Source organism: Pygoscelis adeliae, unplaced genomic scaffold (assembly GCF_000699105.1).
Source record: "Pygoscelis adeliae isolate BGI_AS28 unplaced genomic scaffold, ASM69910v1 Scaffold433, whole genome shotgun sequence".
NCBI lineage: Eukaryota > Metazoa > Chordata > Aves > Sphenisciformes > Spheniscidae > Pygoscelis > Pygoscelis adeliae.
This window is the reverse complement of record NW_008824472.1, coordinates 6,665-28,996: the sequence shown is the minus strand read 5'-3', so window position 1 is coordinate 28,996 and position 22,332 is coordinate 6,665. Positions and strand designations below refer to the sequence as shown.

Sequence of the window (22,332 nt, the reverse complement as noted above, 5' to 3'; positions counted from 1 at the left end):
AAGGCTTCAGTGTATCTTCCCACTGCTGCTCCTTGGATTTTCCCTGGCACGGTTGCTACGGAAGCAAGGCTAAAGGCATAAATACTGCCACACGACAGACAAGACGAGTGCTTCGGAGACACGTACCTTTTTCTAAGGTGACCCCCTAACACCCCAACCAACTCTTACCTGTACCTAGCAGTTCTGCATATTTCAAATTTTATTTCTAGAGCTTAAGTTCTGCGCTCAGTACTGTTAAACTTAGTACTGAACTCCTTGTAGACAGTGTTACAAATGCCTTCTCCATTCATAACAGTTCAAAGGTGCTATTGTTCTTGACAACGATCTGATGACCACTTAACACAAGAGCATCAGGAAGTACATACACTTGTCAAGCATCACTGAGGCTTAGTAATGAGATACAGTAATGTTTTATGTGGGATCACAGTTTAAATCCTAGCACTCTTGACTTCACAGTTATTGAAGACAGTCCTATTTTGTACAACATTGAGCATATAGTGTAACTCTGGGAATCACAGCTGTGACTTAGTTAACGATCTCAATAAATCCTACTTAAGCAGAGACAAGAAGAGAATTATGCAAATGACTGTTTCTGTACCACATGTACTTGATAACTGAAGACATACCAAAATAAGCTTCAGCATACAAACGCCAATACTTTTTTAACCCACATACGTGAAAAATATGCAAGAGGGGGAACAGCTTACAGAATTTTATTTCAGAAGAGTTGCAGAACATTAATTACAAACGATATTAAAGGAAACATACAGAAGGCATATATACAAAGAGGGATGGTTAAAAACCCAAGAAAGATGACAGATTTTTCAAGTACAGCTGTGAACGTGACAAAGAATTACTTTTCTGAACAGGCCTTTCTAAAACATTACGGTTAAAGCCTCAGTACAAGACTGCTGCTTTCTTCGCACATGCATCAGCCAGTCACACCTGGCAGCTCGATAAGATGTCTTCCACCAGTCTCTTGTAGACCCAGGCATCACCTTTAAGCCGTTGTCGCCGGATACCCACTACTTCAGGTTTACTGAGTTGACACACTTCTAACTCAAACTCCATAGTTACTTTGCCAAAATCTGACCGTGTTTGACATTTCAGGGTATAACTGCACAAAATAAAGGAAAAACAGAATAATTATTGAACTGTTTAATGTTTGTCTTGCAATGCAATTTTGAATTAATAAAAGCACTTTACAGAAATTATCCCATTGCTATTCAGAATATTGGGAAACAACCCAGAATTTAGTGAACTGAGAGCTTTGAATACTTTAGTCCCAGAACACTACCGTTATGCCCAAGTACCAACATGTAGCACCAGTGTCCTACCCAACCATAGGATACCAAGGTATCCACATCATCTCCCAATATTCTCCGATTTGGTCATGTGACTGTACCCTAACAAATCTTCTGTATTTACAATTTCACAAGAGACAGACAAAATTCACATCAGCCTCTAAGAGCTACCCCACTATTATTGGCTCACATCTGTCAGTCAAAGAGCTCTATTAGAGCTCACTTAACATTGTTTTGTATTGTGTGGACAAGTTTTTTTGCACACATTCATTTAGTGCTCTGTACATGTTCCATAAAATTGTGTTTTACAATGTGGGGCTGAGAAAGTAAGTTTAAATACTTAGCTTTATCAGGGATTGGAGTACTGACTATTTAGAAAAACACAAGTTGAAGTCATATTTTACACTTACCCCTTCTGAACATATTCCACGTGCTTCTTTGAAAGAACAGTGATTATTTCATTCAACAGTTGGTCTGGATTCAGTAGCTGAGTGGTGGTAACATTATAGTGTGCCTAAAAGTAGTCAGCTCATTAAAAAAAAGTGTCAAAGGAAAAAAAAACCCCACAACTTTCTCCTAAAACTGAAAACATTACGAAAAGTTTTCATAAAGAAAGCTTCAGAACAGCTAACCAGAGTGACAAGTTCTTCAATTTCCCAATATTATCATAATTAAGACAATGTAGTAGCAACAGGAACACTAAACAACAACTGCTAGACAATTAATATCAAAGCATGTCCAAACTATAATCCATCATAAAACCCAAAGTAGCAGTGATGGGCCAGGGCAGCACAGAGGCTACTAGAAGTCTTGCATGAAGCCAGAGGCAATTCCTGGAGAGGACTACAGACGACCGCTTAGAGCATCCTACTGCACACTCCACAGCTGGGAGATTGCCGATAGCGTGTTGCCTAGCTGAGACTGAGCACTTCCAATATCAAGGAACAGGCGCGGTGCCATGCGGCTTTTCTAGGATTAAAGCACCACCGTGTTTAAAGAAAAAAGGTAACCTACTAGTCATAAGTTTAGTGTTATAGGGGTTTTATATCACTTGTCCAGTAAGTGACTTCCTGAACAACTTTCAGACACCCATATGTAACGAGAGAAAGTGTATGCCAACTGTAATATGCCACAAATGCTCTATGTGGCTTCTGAAGTCGCAGAAGTAGATAAGAGGAGACAAGACTATAAAATAGCTTGAGAAATGAACACAGGTTGACGATGCAAAATCAGAGTAAAAGACTGGTTCTTACAGTTCTTATTCAGCCTAAAACGTATGCAACTCCCTGCCGTAACTGCTGTAACACCGTGAAATAAAGTTCTATCTTCCCCTATTGTACTCCAGCGTCCCTAGACATGCATCAGTAATTTTGCATATACTACAGTCAAGAGAAACTGATGCAGAAGGATAAAAGCTTTTAGAGACAGAAGATCTAGCTTTTGTTTCCAATTGCTCAGGTTCCTGAATTATTTGCACAGTCTGGACTCCTGTCGGATGAGTTGGTCAGGTTTGTAGCCAAACATATGTCCTGAACTTGTAAGACTGCCACCTTGCCTCTGACAAGTGCCTCTTGGAAAAGCTTCCAACTGGAATACAGTAGCTGAATTCCATTTACACAGGCTGCAAAACACAAAGTGGTCCTTTTACTGATAGACAGCTCTTATTGTACAGTCGGTGTCCTAACAGCTGCAGCTCCAGGAGCCCGTCAGCTGAAGGTATACGTCACTTATTTCTATGGAACTGTTTATGCCTCAGTAACAGCCTTGCCTCTTTCATGTTAATCATGTTTTCCAAACGTGTTATCTACAGATTCAAGTATAAATTCCTCCTTGTATAACTTTCGAAGTATATTAGTTGCTTTTGAGTGATGTATACAATTCTGTTCACTACACTAGTATTATGCCGATGCCATTTGATGTGTATTCTACAAAGCTGATATTAACCGCATGAGTCAACTTTGGTAGGTAGAAATTATTAACATGATTTTAAAGTGCTCTGTGTCGTGCACTATCCGAGGAACTGCTTTTTCTATGGCTACTTAAAGAAGAACAAGTAGCTGACTGGCTCAGAGGCAGTGACATCAAAACGTTAAAAAAACAAAAGTATGCTGACAGAAATTCTTTCGTAAGGTGTAGTTATTTAAAGCTTTAAGTTTAATCTCAGGTTCTCTTGACATCTAAAGACTATCTTGGAACAGACATATCACTCCTGGACTACCTAAACCTAAGCCAGGAATGTTATCAAAATTAATTTTTTTTTTTTTTTTTAGTGGGAGAGCTAGCAGTATCTCTATAAAAATAACACGATTAAAAAATTTCAGCTAGGGTTCCTTTAAAACCATCCTGCTTCCCTCACATTTGGTTTAGGTGGGATATAAAAAGCAACGGCCAAACTCCTCCCTTGATCTCTTGGTAACTTGCCTGAGCCCAGACTAACACGACATCTCTTGGCAATAACGGGGACATTACTGTGTTAACAGAATGCAGTAAGAGCAACTGCACTTTACTGTAGAATGCAGGCAAGTCAGATCACAGAAGTTTTCACCAGACTATTTCTAAAGGTATTGGATGTTTTCAATAATTGTACTTTTCATTTAAGATTTTTCCAGCAACCATACCTTAAGTTTCCTTGGATGATCTCTAGTGAATCGTCTCTTTTTGTTTGGTGTAAGCATTGTGATCACTTTATCTAGGCCTCTTTCAAGACTTCCGAATATTTTGGCTTTTCTCTTCTTTTGGCTGCTATCCACGTGAGCTAGGTTGAGATCTAATTCCACTGAATGAAACCTGTTACATGAACAAATTAATAAGTTATTTTTCCTCTGTTTAGAAATTAGTTATTTCAGATATGTCACTAAAATATTACCAGACCTGAAAGAATGAATAAAACCAAAGTGAGTGCAGTGTATTACGACAGTTTCTGTGTGAAAGTCAGTTGAGATTTAAACCCAGAGTTGTACATAGAAACTGCAGCCCTCTGGGGAACTGGAGTAAGGAGGAACTTACGTTATGGAGAATAGGAATACATTCTGAAGATAACCAAGTTACATAGTTTAAAAACTTTTCTCTGCCTTCAGTGTTTTCTAGTGAATGCAGAAAGAGGTTTTAGGAAGGTTTTTACCAAGAGAATGGAAATAACAGCTTGCTGTTGTAACAAGACTTTCTAGGCAGTACATGGATTAAGATGGTCCAGCTCTAAATGAGAAGTGTACACAAGTAACTGGACATTTACCTTCTTTTGGGAAGAACCTCAGCTGCTGTCAATTCATCTGTGTTTGTCAGGTTTGTGGGTTTCTTAATTGGGGTGACTGCAGTGAACTGGCTCTCTGAAAGAAAGCATCCAAGCCAAAGTAGGTAGTTTTTGCATAAAGGATTTTCTTTTCTTCAGCAAGGATTTCTCATGATTAATAATTTATTTCTAAAACCAGCCCCCTTTTCTATCTCAGATCTGTATCTTCCACATGATAAAATATGTTTTTAATGTAATAACAACACCACCCCTACTCTACAAAGAAAAACTGCAACTGATTTCCCCAGGGCTCTACAAGTCACGCCTTAGAGCAACCAATGCAGTTCAATATTAGAAATTTGGAAAGGAAGAGGATTAGAATTGCTTTCCTGCTCTGCCACTGGTCCCAGAACAAATGCTGACCAATTCATTGTCAAATAGTTGCGTTCTTCGCCAACCCATTTCCCTTATATGAAGGGTGTGATAGTACATAACAGCCTAAAAAGTTGTTACCCATAGGTTGACAGAGTTCTGCGGAGCATGCTTTTGCATGTGCAGAAGCAAACACCAAGTGCAACAGTCAGCAAATGAGGTGTTACAATTAAACCCAACTTCAATGTTCGAAGTTTCAGCTCTCCACAGAATTGCACCTGGCCCCAGACAATGATGATCTCAATATTTCCAGTGGATACTTCCACTTTTCTATCCCTAAGAAAGTATTAATACTACCTTTCCCGATTCAAAGATCTTTCCATGAAACAAAGAATTAGCTTTTAATTGTTTAATCCTCAGAAATATCTCACTAAAATGAGCTGAAACAGCATTTCTGCATTTCCCATTTCAGAGAGTACCTACTTTTGCTTTTTAAACTTACCATGAAGTCAAACTTCACAAGTTAGTGCATACAAACTTAAGACAAAAATCAAACTCATATAAACAACTAGCCTTTGTAGTGTACTTCCTTAAATCCTTTACAAAGGATGTCATTGAACAGCAGTATGTCCAAGAACCCTTATAACTTGAATCAGCCTACAAAGACTTACTCTTTCTGAACAATGTTCCTTAGCATCTGAAACGGAAGAGTCTCCTATTGTAGGGAGTCCTTGGCATTTGAAGGACAGAGTTAGCATTTACAGTATCAACACCAAAACTTTTATGTTAATGTTTGAAGGGAATGGTAATGTACATACAGGATCCATCATTTTTCATAAGAATAGACTAGACAGGTTGAGGACAAATTTCTGGTAACTCAGAAAAGCTGACATAATTTAGACAGATTCCTGTGGTCGGTCTATCACATAACTGTAAGATCTATACATGGTTAACGGAAGTATTTTCACTGCCACACTGGACTGTTACTGTGGAAATGCTGATACACTACCTTGAGAAATCCAAAAGTTAGATTTCTCTTAGAAGAAGCAATAAAAGCAGACTTGACTAAAAGCATACCTTTATTTTAACTCAAGGTAATAACAAAGGAAAAAAAGAGTGTTGAGGAAATTGTGTTCTCAGCCTTCAAGGAAAAGTGGAACCAGACGCAACTCTTAAGAACACAGCACTTGGCTCCATGGCAGAATGTGCCAAAAGGCATGCACGTGCAATACTGTAAGCAGCAACGACTTCTGTAATTAACATACAAGTAACATGGCCTGATGTATGGTTAAACCTCTTGCAGCACCTTACCAGATGTACTACAACCACAAGGCTGGTGAATATGGCAAAAAAAGTTAAGTCTTCCGAAAACAGATGTGCTGTATACACAAGTACTGTGTTTGTACTTTGACTGACAACAATTCCTAAGCAACGTATATGTTCTAAGTTTTCATTAGTTACACTCACCGTACCTTTGAAGGCAGGTGCCTGAAAGGGTATGGTTTGTACTTGCGTCTCAATCTGACTCTTCGCAAAAGGAGTCTTTGGAGCAGGAAGCGCAAAGGGCGTTTCATTTCTTAAAGCTGACTCTGTATCAACATTCTCTTTGTTTTCATGCTGCTTTGATGCCACTTTTCTTGTCACTGGAGTTGACAGTGTGAATTCCGTATCATCCAGTTGAGCATCATGCCTTGAATGCTACGAGAGATGTAACAAAAAGAAAAAAAAGACATCCTTTGCTGTATTCTGATCACATTCAGAAATGTTGCAGACAAGGAAGTTCTAAAATTGAAGCAGCTTAAAAATACCATACAATGCTTGTCTATTGAGCAAAATAGTTTAAAATTCTTCAATACCTCTGATTCCCTCTATAACTTGCTCATAAACATCTCAAGTCATTTGCCATTTCTTTATCTGCTCTTCTAAATTCTTCAGCTTGCAAATTTAAGACTATTCCTCACCAGCTCATCTAAACACAGCTAAGAATTTTCATTTGGTTTAACTGTATCATTTTAATTGGATTTTCTTGTCCAATACAGACAGGCTGAACTTCTTCAAAGACTTGTCCAGCTATAGCCTAGCTCCAAGATCTTGTCTGCTGTACCTCATTGTTTTCCCATCAGTTTTAAAATCCTCATTGCCTCGTACTCATTCCCTATAAGCTCTTTTTATGCAAACCAAATGTCAAAGCTCAAGTTCTCACCAAATGAATCATGACCTACAGTTAGAGGAAGCCACAATTTATGTTCAGCTATACATTTAAAACATTTCTTTTCTCAGTTTGTAACTCCCCTTGGCCAGGGTCCACCAAACATTTAAATATATAGTAAGTTTTATGTACAATCAGAATAAGATTTTTTTGATTAAGAGTAGTACATCTCTTTTTTTAAAGTAACTAGTATTTATTCTTTAAACACCTGCTTTGTTCTGGGAGTATTTAGAATAAATTCTTCCAACGGAGATTCTTCAAACAGTGAAGCTGCATCAGAAAATTCCATGGATCCAAATGCATGCGGCACTTCACTGCAGTCTGGCACATCTTCATGTGTCATAGTTTTTTCAGACTGAAAAGAAAGATTCAGTTGAGATTCCACTGCACTATTAAAAGGAAGATTTCATCAGAGAAGTGTCATTAAAATCTAATTTTTTCTAAGTTCCTAATTATGGTTAACAGCTAATGGAAGTTCCCATGCCAGTGACCTAAGTTTTATAATATGACTTTAATATTGTCATTGTGGATTTGTCATTTACTGTATCAAAAGCAGATGTGAAATTATTCTCAAAGCACCGTTACCAAGTCGTCTTTCATGACCTGTCTCAAGAAGACAAGCAACTCAAAAAATACCTGCTTTGGATTTCAAGACTTGGACCACAAGCTCTTTTCACCAAAAGCCAAATAAGCTGGAAAGAACCCAAGAAAAGAATGCAGTAAAGTCTGAAAGGGGGCTGGATAAAGGTAAACACATTACATCCAAAACATATGATTATGGAATCTGCAACAGTACTTGAACCAGAGTCCAGAAGCCTTCATCGAATTGCTAGCCCTGGAAAAAGTTGTCATTTATTAAATCACAGGATTCATAACTTCAGCCAAGATTGCAAACCTTCATGGCGCACACCACATACAATCAGAGGTATATCACAGTATTCTTAGTTTCTAACACCTTTTGTTATTTTCAGGAAACTCCTCCCAAGGACTTGTTTCATACCACTTCAGTGAAATTGCATACAACTATTTTAAATGATCAGTTCTCAGCTGGAATGGATACCATTTTAGGAAGCTATGTTCCGCTGGCCGGTAAGTTTCTCTCGGACTATGATCAAGGCTATTGCAATGATCAGATCTCTCATTACTACTGGAATAGAAACAGAGATTCCCAGTACGCTACCAGACCTACTAAAATGACTTACTAAAAAGCCCTCACCAGAGGGCTGCTAGCTACAGCCAAGAAGCTAACAGCCTGATATTGCAGTTGAAATCATATTCCATTACAATATGAATGCCTGAATAGGATTCCTTGGCTACCGTATTCCAGAAGAAAGTCATGACATGGTGAATTTTTTGGAATATCCTTGGAATTTTTTGGAATATACATCAAACTGCTTGAAATAAGGCAGTATTATGTACAAGCTTGTGTCACCAAATTCAGAAACTGGCTAAGATAAAGGTGCTGTTTGCTTGATTGTCTTCACATTAGACCAGTTCTCTAGCTAGAGAACTTTGCCAGTTGGGTATTTCAGCAAATTCAGTTGATATTCACTCACAGTATCTACATGCAGGTAAGTTGAATGTGTCCTGAGCACTGTAGAAGGACTAATGGATTGTTGTGTTGTGTAGACATATGATTTTCACAGTCACCTGTGAAAGCATAATGCATATGTTAAATAGTAGCATTAGCCAGATCAATTTACCTAGGACACGACTAGAGATGAAGTAACTTCACAGCATCAGCGCTACTGAACCTAGAGAACCTCCACCTTAACATCATCCGAGTGTAAAAGACTAACCCACCATGATCATGGAAATCACATTACGCATATTCAGCAACACTTACGATTCATGATCTGTTATGCAGCACTGGTAATCTTAAAATTCTCATCTGCGTTTCAAAGCAGTTGTATGAGTGAACTGAAATGATTTACATGCAATTGAATCAGATGCAGGAGAAAGTATTTATTCTGAGTGCTTGTCTCTATGCAGAGATTAGCACATTTAGATAGCTAGTTAGCAATTTTACACAGATGTCTACAGTTCAAGGGGGAACGGCTAACAGGAAGCCTGCAATTTTACTGACTGCTTTTGAGTTTGTCAAACACAGATGAGTATCACCAACAACACATATAGCTGCATATTATATATGATATTGCAAGCAATTTAGCAACTTTAGACAAGTTCTGAAGTGCCCTATTTGCACTTTGCTACCAAACCACAGGAACAGAAATTACCGTAAGATATACAAAACCGCCTGAGAATCCAATTCATCAGCAAAACATCAGCAACATGTTTCCTTTACTCAAAGTAAACAGAATCCTCTCTGGGATTGTGTTCTAAAAGGAAACAGATGAGGAAGGAATGGGTCTCTCCCTTTGACCATCAGCTCATGTAGTGTCCATCTCATCTTGAAGAAGGCTGCCCAGATGACATGCCAGGATGTTTCAGAAGACCTTTCTTACTAAGCCATGCTAAATGCAACTAGCAAGGTACAAAAATATTTAGAGACTAATGTGAAAGAGTTAGTAAGAAGGTAGGCATCACAGAGGAAAATCTGGAATGATCACGTAGGCCAGAGAATGGGCAATTTTAGTCCATTTCCATGAGTAGCCAACGGGAGATACTGTGCAGTACTCATAATGCACCATGTCCTCCCAGATAGTTATTCCAGTAGCATCAATTCGTAGAAGCAGCCCAGCTTGCTAAAACATGCTAATGAGGAGCCTGAACTGTTTAACGACCAAGACTTTGGCTGACTGCACACATGCTCTCTTACTGATGTTTAGGGCACCAGTCTGTTTTCCTAGGCAGAGCTTTGTTAATACAAAGCAGCATTTTAGTCAGTACGTTCTCCTCTTAAATTCGAAAACTTACCTCGAGGCCTGCTGATTGTGCTATACTGGCATGCCCTGTTAGACATGGAACCCTTAAGCGAACACGCTTGCCACGAGCCTTCTTGGATTGAAGCAAGAGATATGTTGCTGACATTTGGTCGTATTTCCACTGGAAGGGGGAAACCAAAAGAGTATTTTAATCTCCTCTTTGGAAACAGAGGAGATTCTTTGTAGTTCAAAGTACAAAGCAAGCTAAACCTTCTGAAAATGTCTGTGTTTCTGCAAGTTCTTCTACCTGATGTGCATCCCTAAAGTTTGATCACCTAAGTGTAATTTCAGACTTCAGTTGATTCACACTATTTGTTAGAGATAAGAAAGAGACTATGGTTGTTTTTCTTTGCAAGTTAGTCCGTGGTACGCTCACTACAGCGAAAACTAATGCTGGGGCCAGGATCTATCTACTGAAGTGAATGGCAAAGCTATCAATTCAGTTCAGCCAGTATTTCAAACAGAGTCTCAATTTTTTTGAAGTCTCCCCCCTGTTCTTCCCCCACGAGCGGCACCAACTTTTTGCATGATTTTCAACAACTTTGCTTGTGTGAGGAACATGGGTACAATGCTTGACAGGTTTGCAGCATAGTACAATTAGTTTCAATTAGGTACAAGGGATTAGAAGTCCTCCAGTAGAGGACTATGCAAATGCCACAAATCTATTGGAAGGACTTTTTCCCACGTAGACAGATTATTCAGATTATTTCCTACAACTGAAGAACAAGTAGCATTAACTCGTCACACGCTAACAGTCACACGCTAACAGTCACACGCTAACAGTCACACGCTAACAGTCACACGCTAACAGTCTGTTTCTACTGCAGTTGCACGGAAACCCTAACAGTTTTTCCAAAGCGAAGAACTATGTCACTGATACCACGTACAAAGAAGCAAAAAATTCAATTTCAAGGGAGAATTTTCAGATTCAGGTTAAAGCTGGAGTAGGCATCATGTTTTAAGTCTCTTCTATAGCTTGCAATGTCATTGCTAACATTTGTACAATTCTTCTAGAAGTAGTCTAACTTTTGTCATTTGTACTCAAAAGTGACTAAACATATTCACTTTTTTTAAAAAAGTGTGAATAGTAACTCCCCAAAACATATCTTATAGTCTGGGTGATGCTCTCATATTTTTCTCTTACTTTTTTTTCCCCTCTTACTTATTGAACCATTTGAAAGCAAAGACTTAACCCAGCAAACAGCATCTGTTGTTCAACTATAAATTTCTGAAGTCTATTTTGACTTTAAGAGATTCAGAAGGATTTTACCATGGTGGGAAATAACAGTAAGGTTTAGGAAACATCACAAGCACAACTAAAGGAGGAAAAGGTAAAAAAAGAAATTTGAACTGCAGAACTGTAGTTATAACCTACAGCTAGATTCTGGAGTTCTGCAGGGGCTCCTTAATTCTGAAAAGTATTAAAAATTTCATACTTGAGAATAAGTGAGCATTAGTCTGTTAATACGGTAAATTTATTTACTGTATTACTGTGTTTAATTCATGTAAATCACTGACATATACTTCTTACCTCTGCTATTAATTCGGATATACTCTCCCTGCTCTGTTTATGAAACACAGAAAGCTCTGTCACGCAGTCTTCATCAAGATGTCCCAGCTGCAAGAACATAACTGATATTGAAGCATGAGGCTTTCAAGTTCTCTCATAATCCATATCTGACTATGACACTGTCATGAAACCCAGTGGGCTGAGTCAATAATCAACCATGATTTTAGACCTTGTTATTTTAAATAGGTAGCATCATAGCTAAATATTGTAGGGAACAGACTGAAAAAGTCATACAAGTTCAACAACTTCACAGTCTGGCCCCTCCTTGGTGAGAGGTTGTGAATTGAAATGAGAAAGCCTGACAGCAGATGAGATTTTTACTAGAATGGAAGCTACACTTTCATCTCTCCTTAAAACATTCAAAGCCATCAGACATGCACATTTTTTCTAGAGCCAGTTAGAACTGATCTGCAAGCACAGTAAATCTGTTCTTTATCTAGAGAAACAGTGGCATCCAGTGGCCAAACGGAGGCATTGGCTGCAAACATGCAGGAACTTCTCTTCAGTACGTACTATACTGACAGCTAGATTATTTTACTTTTTTCCTCTCCATGCTACCTTAGTCTCTCACACAGGTAAAACAAGTGATAGAGAGAAAGGACAGACATACTTTCAATGAGGTCAAATTTTTATTCAAACTAGCAGTTTTCAGTGAGGACTAGATACAAGACAAACCATAATCCTGTCTAACATGATTTCAAGAACATTTGCGTTTTGCACCTTAAATGAAGTTATTGACCAAGCAGCCTAGAGAATCAACTGGTCATTCATATGTGGAAATACTTCACATTTTGAAGAGAAGTCAGTTATTTTGCAAATTAAGCATCAGCTGCAGAATACAATGAAAACACATTTGAAATTCCTCCTCAAGAGAAATTGAGAGAAAGTAATAACATTTTGACAGCAGGAAGAATCAGAAAGGAACCATGGCCATCTCAAAGTTCATCTTTGGAGAAATGTCTTCACACCCCCACACTGTGAGGACAATAGTAAGCCAGTAAAGATTAGATGAATACTAAAGCATTTAATGTAACAAGTGTACTTACTGGGTATTTACTTTGCCACTGAACAGCATCAGAATAACCTTGCATGAGCCAAGGGTGACTTAATAGATGTTTAACTGTAATCCGCTTCTTTGGGTCCACCTAGTGGGCAATAAAAAAAAAAAAATCAAGCTGATACTTTAATCATTGAGAACTGAAGAAAATTTGTCTTCTACTCAGAATTTTAGGGCGGACAGAAGCTCAAATGGAAACCAGTACTGCTTCATAGCTTCACCAAAAGGAAGGTCAAACACATGAGCTATGAAGAGCAGTTATAGAACCTACAGTTAGAATAAGTGTTCCAGGAATATTTAGCATTGGCTAGATTACTTAAATGTAGCCCAAATGCACATTCAGTATGTTTAGCTTCATTTATAAAACAGCTTTTATTTATATAGCATAATTAAGAACAACCAAATGTGGGCTGCTTGAAGACTTTGTTTAATCATTTAAACTGTTTAATTATTTCTATACCCGATCATTCTTCTCAAAGAATTTTCAGCAGAAGGCAATATTAATCTTTTCTTCAAAAATTTGTAAGAATTAAACTTCTTGTTTAAACACTGAATATTTTTTAAGTATTTCATCGATGTAATGTTTTGACCTATGCAACAGGTCACTTTATAGACCTGTTGAATAGAAGCAATACCTTTACCTGCAGCATTTGGTTAAGTAGTAGCGTACTGCTAGGAGAGAGCCACTTTGGAATACTGTATTTTCCTCTCTGCAGAAAAAAAAGAGGATTTAGAATGAACCTTGAACAGCTAGCTCAAAAGGAACTGCTAAATTACTTGGATGATAGTGACATCTGTATTCAGTCAAAAAGCAAGAGCAGCAGGCACATGCAAACTTAGCTTTAAGAATGACTTGAATAAATTTAATGGTAGTACTAAACCCCAGCTATATTAGTAAGAAAAATGCTATGTTTGAATTATCAGCTGCAGTTTTCACCCACTCAGCTTGTGTGACATTTCCATCTCAGTCCACTTTTGCAGCTAACCTGCTCCTTACCTATTGCATTGTTTCATCATATCAACTTGATACCAAAGTCTTATAAGTGCAAACATGTTGGAGCATGAATGACTGATCTTAGAGGACTTTGAAATGTGAATATTCATTGAAATCACTACTTTTCAGACACTAAAAATAAGCCATTCTCAACATTTAGCTATTCTTTATTTGAATAGGTTACACCTAATGCTACAGTTTTGATCCCTACTCATACTGCAGACAGGAAAAAGATTGCAGGTCTAACAGGTAAGTTTCTTCCAATCAAATGATTTACTGGGGTTTTTTTAACGCTTGATTAGAAGAAAACTGAAAATGGCTTTTCAGACACTAGCTAAAAACCTAACCAAATTCACCATCAAGGATCATTTACTTCTCAATGAAAATGGAGAGAAAAAAAAAAATCAGTAAACAGCCATTGGAAAAAACTATCAATTTGCCAAGGCAGCTTTATTTCTACAAACGTCTCAATAACAAAACAGTTGGTATTATATGCAACATACATTTCTAGGCAGAGTATGTATTGCTTTGACATCACAAGTTAAAGAATTTAAGTTACATCTTTACAGACACTACTAATGAGCTATTTATAGATAGTTTGTAGGGTGTTTCACAATGCAGCTTTACTCTGAAACTAAGCCAAGACAAGCAACACATCTAATCTGCATTTCATTTTTAATATATTGCTACAGAACATGAGACAAGGAAAAACAAAATTAGCATCTACCTGAATGAGGGCAATGCTGGAAAGTAAATAGCTTGCAATAGCTACCAGATGCATAAGATCACTACAGAAATAAGGTGGGGTTTGGTTTTTTTGTTTGTTTGTTTTTTTTTTTTAACAGAAGTTACATCACATGCTTCATTTTTCATTCAAAAAGTACAGGCATGTATTTAAGCATTCCCAAATGAAGAGATGTGGAACATTCCAGGGAAAGAAACATTGCATGTAAGTCATACGATCCTAATTAGATTCAAGCAGCAGATTATTACATTGACTTGGAACAATAGTTCTGAGTTGACATTACAATAAATCTCAGGATCTATAATGTGTGAAATTAAATTCCACAACAGTGCCTAAGTGTCCTCATTGCAAGCAATTTTCAGTTCACAATCACATAAAATTAAAACAAATTCAGAGTGGAAATAGCAAGCCTGCATCTTAACACCTGTGACATTATCGGTTTTTGACTGCACGCAGACTAAGTTCTAAAGCTTGGTCACAGCTCACTTAAACAAGTTTCACTGGCCAACTTTCTGTCAGTCCAAACAACTCAGCTCCTAGTTCCTGTGCATGTTAGACAACTATAACTATGCGGAAATCATCTTTGATAGTCTTAAGATCTCTGTTCCACATTTAAGCTCTCTGTTCACATTTCAACTATTGACAAGTTTAAGAGAATGAATACCACAAGCAGTTAGATCATTTACCAGGTTCTGCATAATGACCAGCATAAAGGATTTTCTGTCATCCTACAAAAGTATGCTTATAAATGGACAAGTTCTCAAGGTATACTAACCTTATGGGTAGACAATACAGTTCACACCACAAGCAGAGAGCGAAAGGTAGCTCAAGTCTGATTGACAATGCAGTTGATTCCCCTTTATAGCAATTTTACAGAGAAATTGCAAGTGCTTGCTAACATTATCTGGACAACACTCTAGTCATATGATTTAGTTTTAGGCAGTTGTGCAAGGAGCAGAGAGTTGGACTCAATGATCCTTATGGGTCCCCTCCAACTAGAGATATTCTATGATTATGCAAGTAGGAAAGTCATATCATTTTAATGACTTACGTGAGTATCAGCACCTTTACATGATCTCTTTGGATCCGTTAGCCATTGCTTTTTTTTTTTTTTTTTTAAAGTTCTTTACAACAACTCAAACTGAGCTTCCTACAGATCTTCTGTCAAGGTACTCAAGTACACTCCAATTGCAGACTAAAAAGCCATTCTGTTTGATGAACTAATCCTGCACTTTATAGAGCTCTGATCGTTATGCACCCCGAAAACACTCCCTGTGTAGATCAGCTGTCAGTTGCCTCCTACCAGAGTAGTCCTTGGACACTCTCAAGGAGTTTTTTTGGGGTTTTTTCAGACATATCAGACTTTGGGTGAGAGAAGGAGAAAGAGGTAGAGGAAGCCAAAGCACTTACCCAACACAGCTACTCCTAACCCCGCTCGCTTACTGGAAGCTTTATCAATGTAAATTTTAGGGCAGCTTAGAAGTGGTTGGTAGAGGTGTGTGTATGAAATGGAACAGCAGCTGTTTAGCTGCATCAGGAGGAGTTCACAGGGAAACAGAACCAATTACTGAATTCTATTACTTACTATTTATTCAACTTTTTCTGTTGATCATGGTGTCTTACATTTCCTCCTCATTTTTGAGGGGGAAAGCATAATAGCAGATGCTGAATCCTGCTTTTCCTAGACATGAGAATAGCTGACATTTAAGAACATTATTTTGGGTAAATCAAATGACATATTTGCAATTCTATTCCATATAATACAGGGAGAAGCCACATAAAGGCTCAGATTCAAAAATCCAGCCCACCGGCAAGAAAATGCTTCTGAAACTCAGTTTCCTATCATATCACAGGACCAAGCTAGAGTACTGCAAAGGCTGATAGAAGATGGAAACAAATCCACAAAATATTGATAGGAAAAGTAGCAAAGTGTAACAAAATCGAGCAGATATGCTTTTTCGCCCTAGGCACAGCTCAACAGGTTCTGCCATCAGAAAAGCAAAGGCCTCTCATAATGCTTAGCAATGTCTGTTCCCAGTGTATTCCAGCACCATCAATACCTACCATTATCTTCCTGTAGACAGCCATGACATTGTCATCATCAAAGGGGAGAAAGCCACACAGTAGAGCATACAGCAGTACTCCCATGCTCCAGATATCTGCCTAAAAAATAAAAGTGGAAGTTCATGAACCTGATCTATCTAAAATGGCTTAGAGACAGGTAATATTGTCCCCTTTGGCAATGTCCACATACAACTCATGAAAAGTAGGCTCCTTAATTCTGTACAGAACTCTTATATTCCAAGCGAAAGCACGCAACCCAAATTCAATTTTCAATTCACTCAAGCTAGAGCACTAGTAAAACCAAAACCAATATCCTCTCCTCAGGTCATCAAATTGCTGCATTACCTTCAATCTACAAGGATTTCACTGGCAAAAATGAAATCAAACTCATCACAAGGGATTTAGTATGGTAATGTATTACTTATTACAATAGCTGCCAGCACAGTTACAACCAACTTTAAAGCCCTACTGCTTCTTCTCTATTTGTACAGGCACAACAAAGTCCACGTGCCTCATACTGTAATTCCCACTTAGACCATAAAGAAAAAGGAGGCTTGGAAAGCACTGGACTTCATGGAAAACAAAAACAAACAAACAAACAAAGAAAGCAGGAGTTAGAGGCCAAGGACAGTGGTGCAAAGGTATGTAAAAGGGAAAAAGACTGACTCCATCCAACAGCACAGCAATTTAGGAAGTTTGAGGGGATTGCAATTACAGCGTTTTGGATGGATTCACAGAGGCAAGTAGCAGGTCCTAATGTTCTAAACACAGAACCAAAGCTGGATAAACTCCACATTTTTTCTTCTCTCAAATTTTACTACACTGCGCAGTACGAAGAGAAGAAGTTTTCATACACAAATTTCAAGCTAAAGACAGTCCTGGTAAAGCATACAAGATACTGAGACTGCACAGAAATTTGCAACAAGAGTTGTTGGATAATTAACAGAACAAGTTGCTGCTTGAAGAATGTGCAGAAGGAAGGAGTTTAAGTTACTGTTCGTAGGGCACTTAAAATACGGAGCAACAAATGGAGATAGCAAAGGATTAGTGGGAGACAAACTAGGCAGCTACATGACCTGTGGCCAAGAGCACTATGTGCTATTCCAGGCTGTGACTATTGCGGCTAGTCACACAACTTCTGAAAACTACCTAGGCAACGTTATCCAGCAGTACTCGAGAGAGAAACCAACCTCACCACCTTTAAATATACGGGGTGGGGGGAAAAAAAAAACCCTAACCCAAAACTGTGCTACGTACCTCTGAGCCAATATATGCTTTGCCCTGAATCAGCTCTGGGGCTGCATAAGCTGGGCTTCCACAGCATGTGTTCAGATGGTAATCAAGGCCACCCTAGAGTAACACAGAAAACCCATCACACAGAAGCATGGGCTTTAACACAGCTTAAGTCTTCTAGCAACAACATATTAGAGGCCTCAGAAGCTTCATTTTCCTCTGCTGTGCATCTGCATTCACCTTATATTTTGCTTTGGTGTAATATATGGCTTCACTAGGCAAAAATTGTCTAAGGCCTGAGTATCCTATAAACGTTCAGATCCCAAGCTGCTCATTCATCTATGTAACCTAGCAGTCTCTTCCACAGCTCCTCCTCCGATAAGAATACTTCCCTTTACGACTGCGAAGAGACAAGAGATGGAACTTGGGAAGAAGTGATCCAAGAGCTACTGGGCATGAGGCTAGCAGGTTATTTACACCAATATTTAATGCAATAACTTCATGAAGAACCACTAAAAATACTTCCTTATTAAAACCATATTATTACTTCGCCTGGGCTTTGTTCTAAGCAGATCAGAGTAAGATGACATTATACCACGAAGATGATGATCTAATAGTCTTGATTGTGTGCAAAATGCTCTAACTTGAGTCAAGCAAAATGATCTGAGGACAAGTAGTTGTCTTTGGATCAGCAAGACATTCTTCCCATTAAATTGTTTCTTAACAGCACCCACCTTGCACATTAAGCTGACAAATAGAAAGTGCTCCTAGAAACCAGTTTTAAACTTGGGGAAACAACTCAGTACAAGCATATGGAACCAGAGGATTTGTAAATGTAACTGGAATAAACTATTTGCTTTGATCCACAGTCTCCAGATACATACAAATCTTTTGAAAAAAGAGACATACACCACTGAAACTTATTAGGGAAAAATGCACACCAACATAAGCTTTATATAACAGGTCTTTATATGTGACAGCAGGTGCTATACATACAAGATGATAAAAGATGATGTGTAAGAGGAGAAAACAATCTAACAGCCTGGTCATAACATGCAGTTAACTGCTCCCTCACACAGTTAAGGCCCTACCAAGTAATTAGTGACTGGATGACAACTATGCAAACAGGTTGAATTTAGGGTCTTTGGGCAAGTCTCTGCATTGCACTCTGAAGTCAAACATGCATTTTTTACGTGCATGCAGTAGTTGATTTAGCTCTATTCTGTGAAAGCAACTGATACTCTTACCTTTGGCTTTGCACAAAGTCCAAAGTCTATCAGCTTCAAATTATGTTCCTCATCAATCAGCAGATTTTCCTGGTAAAAGAGAAAGTGGTAATGAATGCTTCTGTAACCTAATTATCCAAGGAACCACATTTTCTTTCACCTTACTTCTTCTTGTAATTAGCAGCTAGAATTTACCTAAAGCTCTCCTCTTGAGATTTTGATTGGTTGCTAATGAATATTTCCCATATTCCAGATGGGGAATACTAGTTCCTATCTGCTGAGAAGGGCCTGGGGCAGGGGGTGAGGTGTTGATAGACAGCAAGCTGAACATGAGGCAGCAGTCTGCTCTGGCAGAAAAGGCGGCCAGCAATATCATGGACTGTATAAAAGGAGCACAGCTAGTAGGTTGGGAGAAGTTACTCTAGTCCTCTGTTCAGCACAGCTAGAATAGTGCATCTAGTTTCTGCACCCCCCCAGCACAGGAAAGACATCAAACTGAAGTAAGCTCAGTGGATGGCCACCAGTCTGCTCAGGGGGCTGGAGCACTTGCTCAATGAGGAGAGGCTGAGGGAAAGACATTTGTTCAGCCTGTAGATGAGAAAGCTTCAGTGGAGACCTCATGGCAGCCTTTTAATACCTACAAGGAGGGCATGAAGACAGAGCTAGTCTATTCACAGCAGTGCATGGTGGGACAATGACAGACAAGACAACAGGCATTGAGACATTCAGACTGGAAATAAGGAAAAGCCTTTCTCCTCATAAGGACAGTGAAGAGCTGAACAGGGTGCCCAGAGAGATTGTGCTGCCTGATCCTCGGGAGAGGTCAACAATGTGACTGGGTAAAGCCCCAGGAAGCTTGCCTGACACTGCTTTGAGCAGGAGGTTCAAGAAGAAGCCTAAAGAAGTCAATTCCCACCCAAGCTGTCACATGATCCTATGAATCCGTCAGCTCTCCAGCTACAAGCCAACTCCTTCCAAAAGGTACATACAATGCTTTGTTTGGGGAGAAGTTCTTTGGAGACAAAGATTTCATGAGCTGTCTAGGAAAACGCTTGTGCACTAAGAATTTGCTTTTCTCAGAGATGTCAGCATCTCCAAAAGTGCAAATTTCTAAGCCCTTCAAGGAGAAATGGACTCAAGTCTTCCATTCCCTAAACCTATGCTTAAACTCTGCAATGACAGCAAAGCCACAGGATGGGTCCAGTAGCATGCATCTCCCCCTGCACCCTCTGTCTAGCCACCACTTGTTTAAACTATCGGTGTCACTTTTTCCTTTGGGCATGAAAACAGAACGGTTTGCACAATGGAGTGGCACCGTAAAGACTCTCTCCAGGTACAAGCTGCAATAAAGGGGATAACAAAAACGCCTAAGCAACATTCAAAGTCAGATCCACGTCTCTGCTCCACTCCCAGCTGGAGCGTGTTGTTCTGCTTCTCTTTCAGAGGAAGCGCCTTCCTCAGATACAGCCACATCCAGCTCAGCTGAGCAACGTAGTAGCAAGTAGAAATAATGCTCTTTCAGAAGATGTTAGATTAAGATCTCTAAGCACAAGAGAATGGCGAAGGCATAACTTACTCCGGCTCCTAATGGAGAAATAAGAGAGGGTGTTCACTATTTATGCAAATCTGACTAATATTCAGGCTTACTGGTTTGAGATCCCTGTGGGCATATCCCTGACTGTGAACATAAGCAATTGCTGAAACAATCTGCCGAAAAAATACACGAGCTTCCTCTTCTGAAAGGCGGTCCTTCGAAATTATGTAATCAAACAGCTCTCCTCCAGGACAGTACTGCATGAAGACAGGAAAGAGAGAATACGTTTAGAATACAGTAATGAAAGCTAAACAAGAGCACTGGACAGTGACTTAGAGGACACTCTTCTATTCCTTCTGCTTTATCACAGTAGCACCCAAGTGTCCCCACATGTGCCCTAGGTCAGCACCGCAGCAGACCAAACAAGCTGAGAAGTCTGACTCTTGCCTGAAGTGTTGCAACGGATACATCACACTAACATCACAGGCGATACAGATTGCCCAGGAGGTGACAACCACGTGGCAGTTCCAGGGTCCCACGCATCCTGCTGATGCTATTTTAAGATAACTGAAGTGCAAGGTAGGAATTAGTTATTTCACTTACTGTAAACAGCAAAGAGCGGCTTTTACAAGAAGATAGAACATAGAACATATTACCAGCTTCATTTTTAAACTAAAGCATCTTGAACATGCTCATCATTGAGATAACTTTTTAAGAATTGCTTCGTTAGAACTCTGTTATCATCTACTGCTACAGCTAAAACGAGGAACCTTCGCCATGGCAGAAACACCATTTCACCATTTCTTACCTCTAAGACCATGAATATTTTCTTGGATGTCTCTATCACGTGATACAACTGGCAAACATGCTGGTGACTTAAGTTCTTCATGGCATCAATTTCTATTTTAACACGAGGCAAGTCATCCTAAGAGACCACAACAGCAAGCTATGAAATTGCCGACTACTTTGACAGCCTGTACATCACAGTGAGCATCAGCCTACTGTGCAACACAAAATTTCACAGTATATATATGAGTGCATACAATTCAACTTCTCAAATTCAATCCAGCAACAACTCTGCCATTACTCCCCTACAATTCTGCACATGGATCAGCAAAACCCAGAAGGGCAGATGTAAAATACCTAGTATTCTCATCAGCATTCTGTTTGAACTACTGTAATAATCTTTAACTTCCCCAATTTTACAGCCAGAGAATGTTGCTCTCTCCATAAAAGGGCACAATGTTTGTGGTCTTCTCTTAAATTCTTTCAATAGCCAACAGGACAAGCAGGCAGCGTTTTGACATGTCGCACCCCTGTATTCTTGAGAACTCCAAAAGAACAGCAGAAGACACTACCAATTTTTAAGTATCTTTTGGCTTACCCCTAAAGCAAGCTTGTCCATGATTTTTATTGCAACTTTTTCACCAGTGAGAAGATGTTGTGCAAGTTTTACCTTTGCAAACCCACCTAGAATTAAAAAAAAGAGACATTTAAAGCTCAGTGTAATGACATGCTTTCTTGCCTGTCTCAGTTACATCGGAGTACATAGCATGCACAGTGCGCAGCGTCTTCATTAGAGGAAGAAGTGATCACTAGAGTTCTGGCCCCAAAACAGACACTTGAAACATGACCTATAGATCCTGCAGTAACATTTAATCTATGCTCAGATAACTACCAAAGCGGTTAGACAGATCGCACACGTCTGTTTGCATTCACAGATTAGGCCTACCTGTTCCAATTGTTTCATGTAATTCATAGTACTTGAGAATTTCCTCGTAGTCACCTACAGCCATTCTGAGAGGAACGGGGATCCTGCAATCCTTCTCAGCGCCTGCAAGGAGAAAGCGTAGCCAGCGTTAATGCTTTTCTACTCCCAGCGGACTCGTAGAAAGGAAAAGCACGTTTCC

General features: G+C 39.1%; 1 protein-coding gene across 2 annotated transcripts; it reads right to left on the bottom strand.

The window, feature by feature from the left end:
* Positions 1-939: 939 nt before the first annotated feature.
* On the bottom strand, positions 940-22,239 carry MELK (maternal embryonic leucine zipper kinase). 2 transcript variants are annotated; one of them, XM_009321271.1, is made up of 17 exons: positions 22,155-22,239; positions 21,807-21,892; positions 21,231-21,347; positions 20,536-20,679; positions 18,910-18,978; positions 17,687-17,779; positions 16,430-16,528; positions 13,268-13,336; positions 12,616-12,714; positions 11,531-11,617; positions 9,992-10,120; positions 7,323-7,469; positions 6,378-6,603; positions 4,537-4,630; positions 3,923-4,091; positions 1,715-1,818; positions 940-1,117 (listed from the first exon to the last, which is right to left on the bottom strand). In XM_009321271.1, exons 1-17 carry the CDS (start codon positions 22,216-22,218, stop codon positions 940-942), a joined length of 1,974 nt encoding a protein of 657 aa, XP_009319546.1. In that variant the 5' UTR covers positions 22,219-22,239. The 2 variants fall into 2 exon arrangements, with proteins under 2 accessions (XP_009319546.1, XP_009319547.1); XM_009321272.1 differs by lacking the exons at positions 7,323-7,469; positions 22,155-22,239 and adding an exon at positions 5,475-5,490 and having other exon boundaries at positions 6,394-6,603; positions 21,807-21,868.
* Between the last annotated feature and the right edge of the window lie 93 nt (positions 22,240-22,332).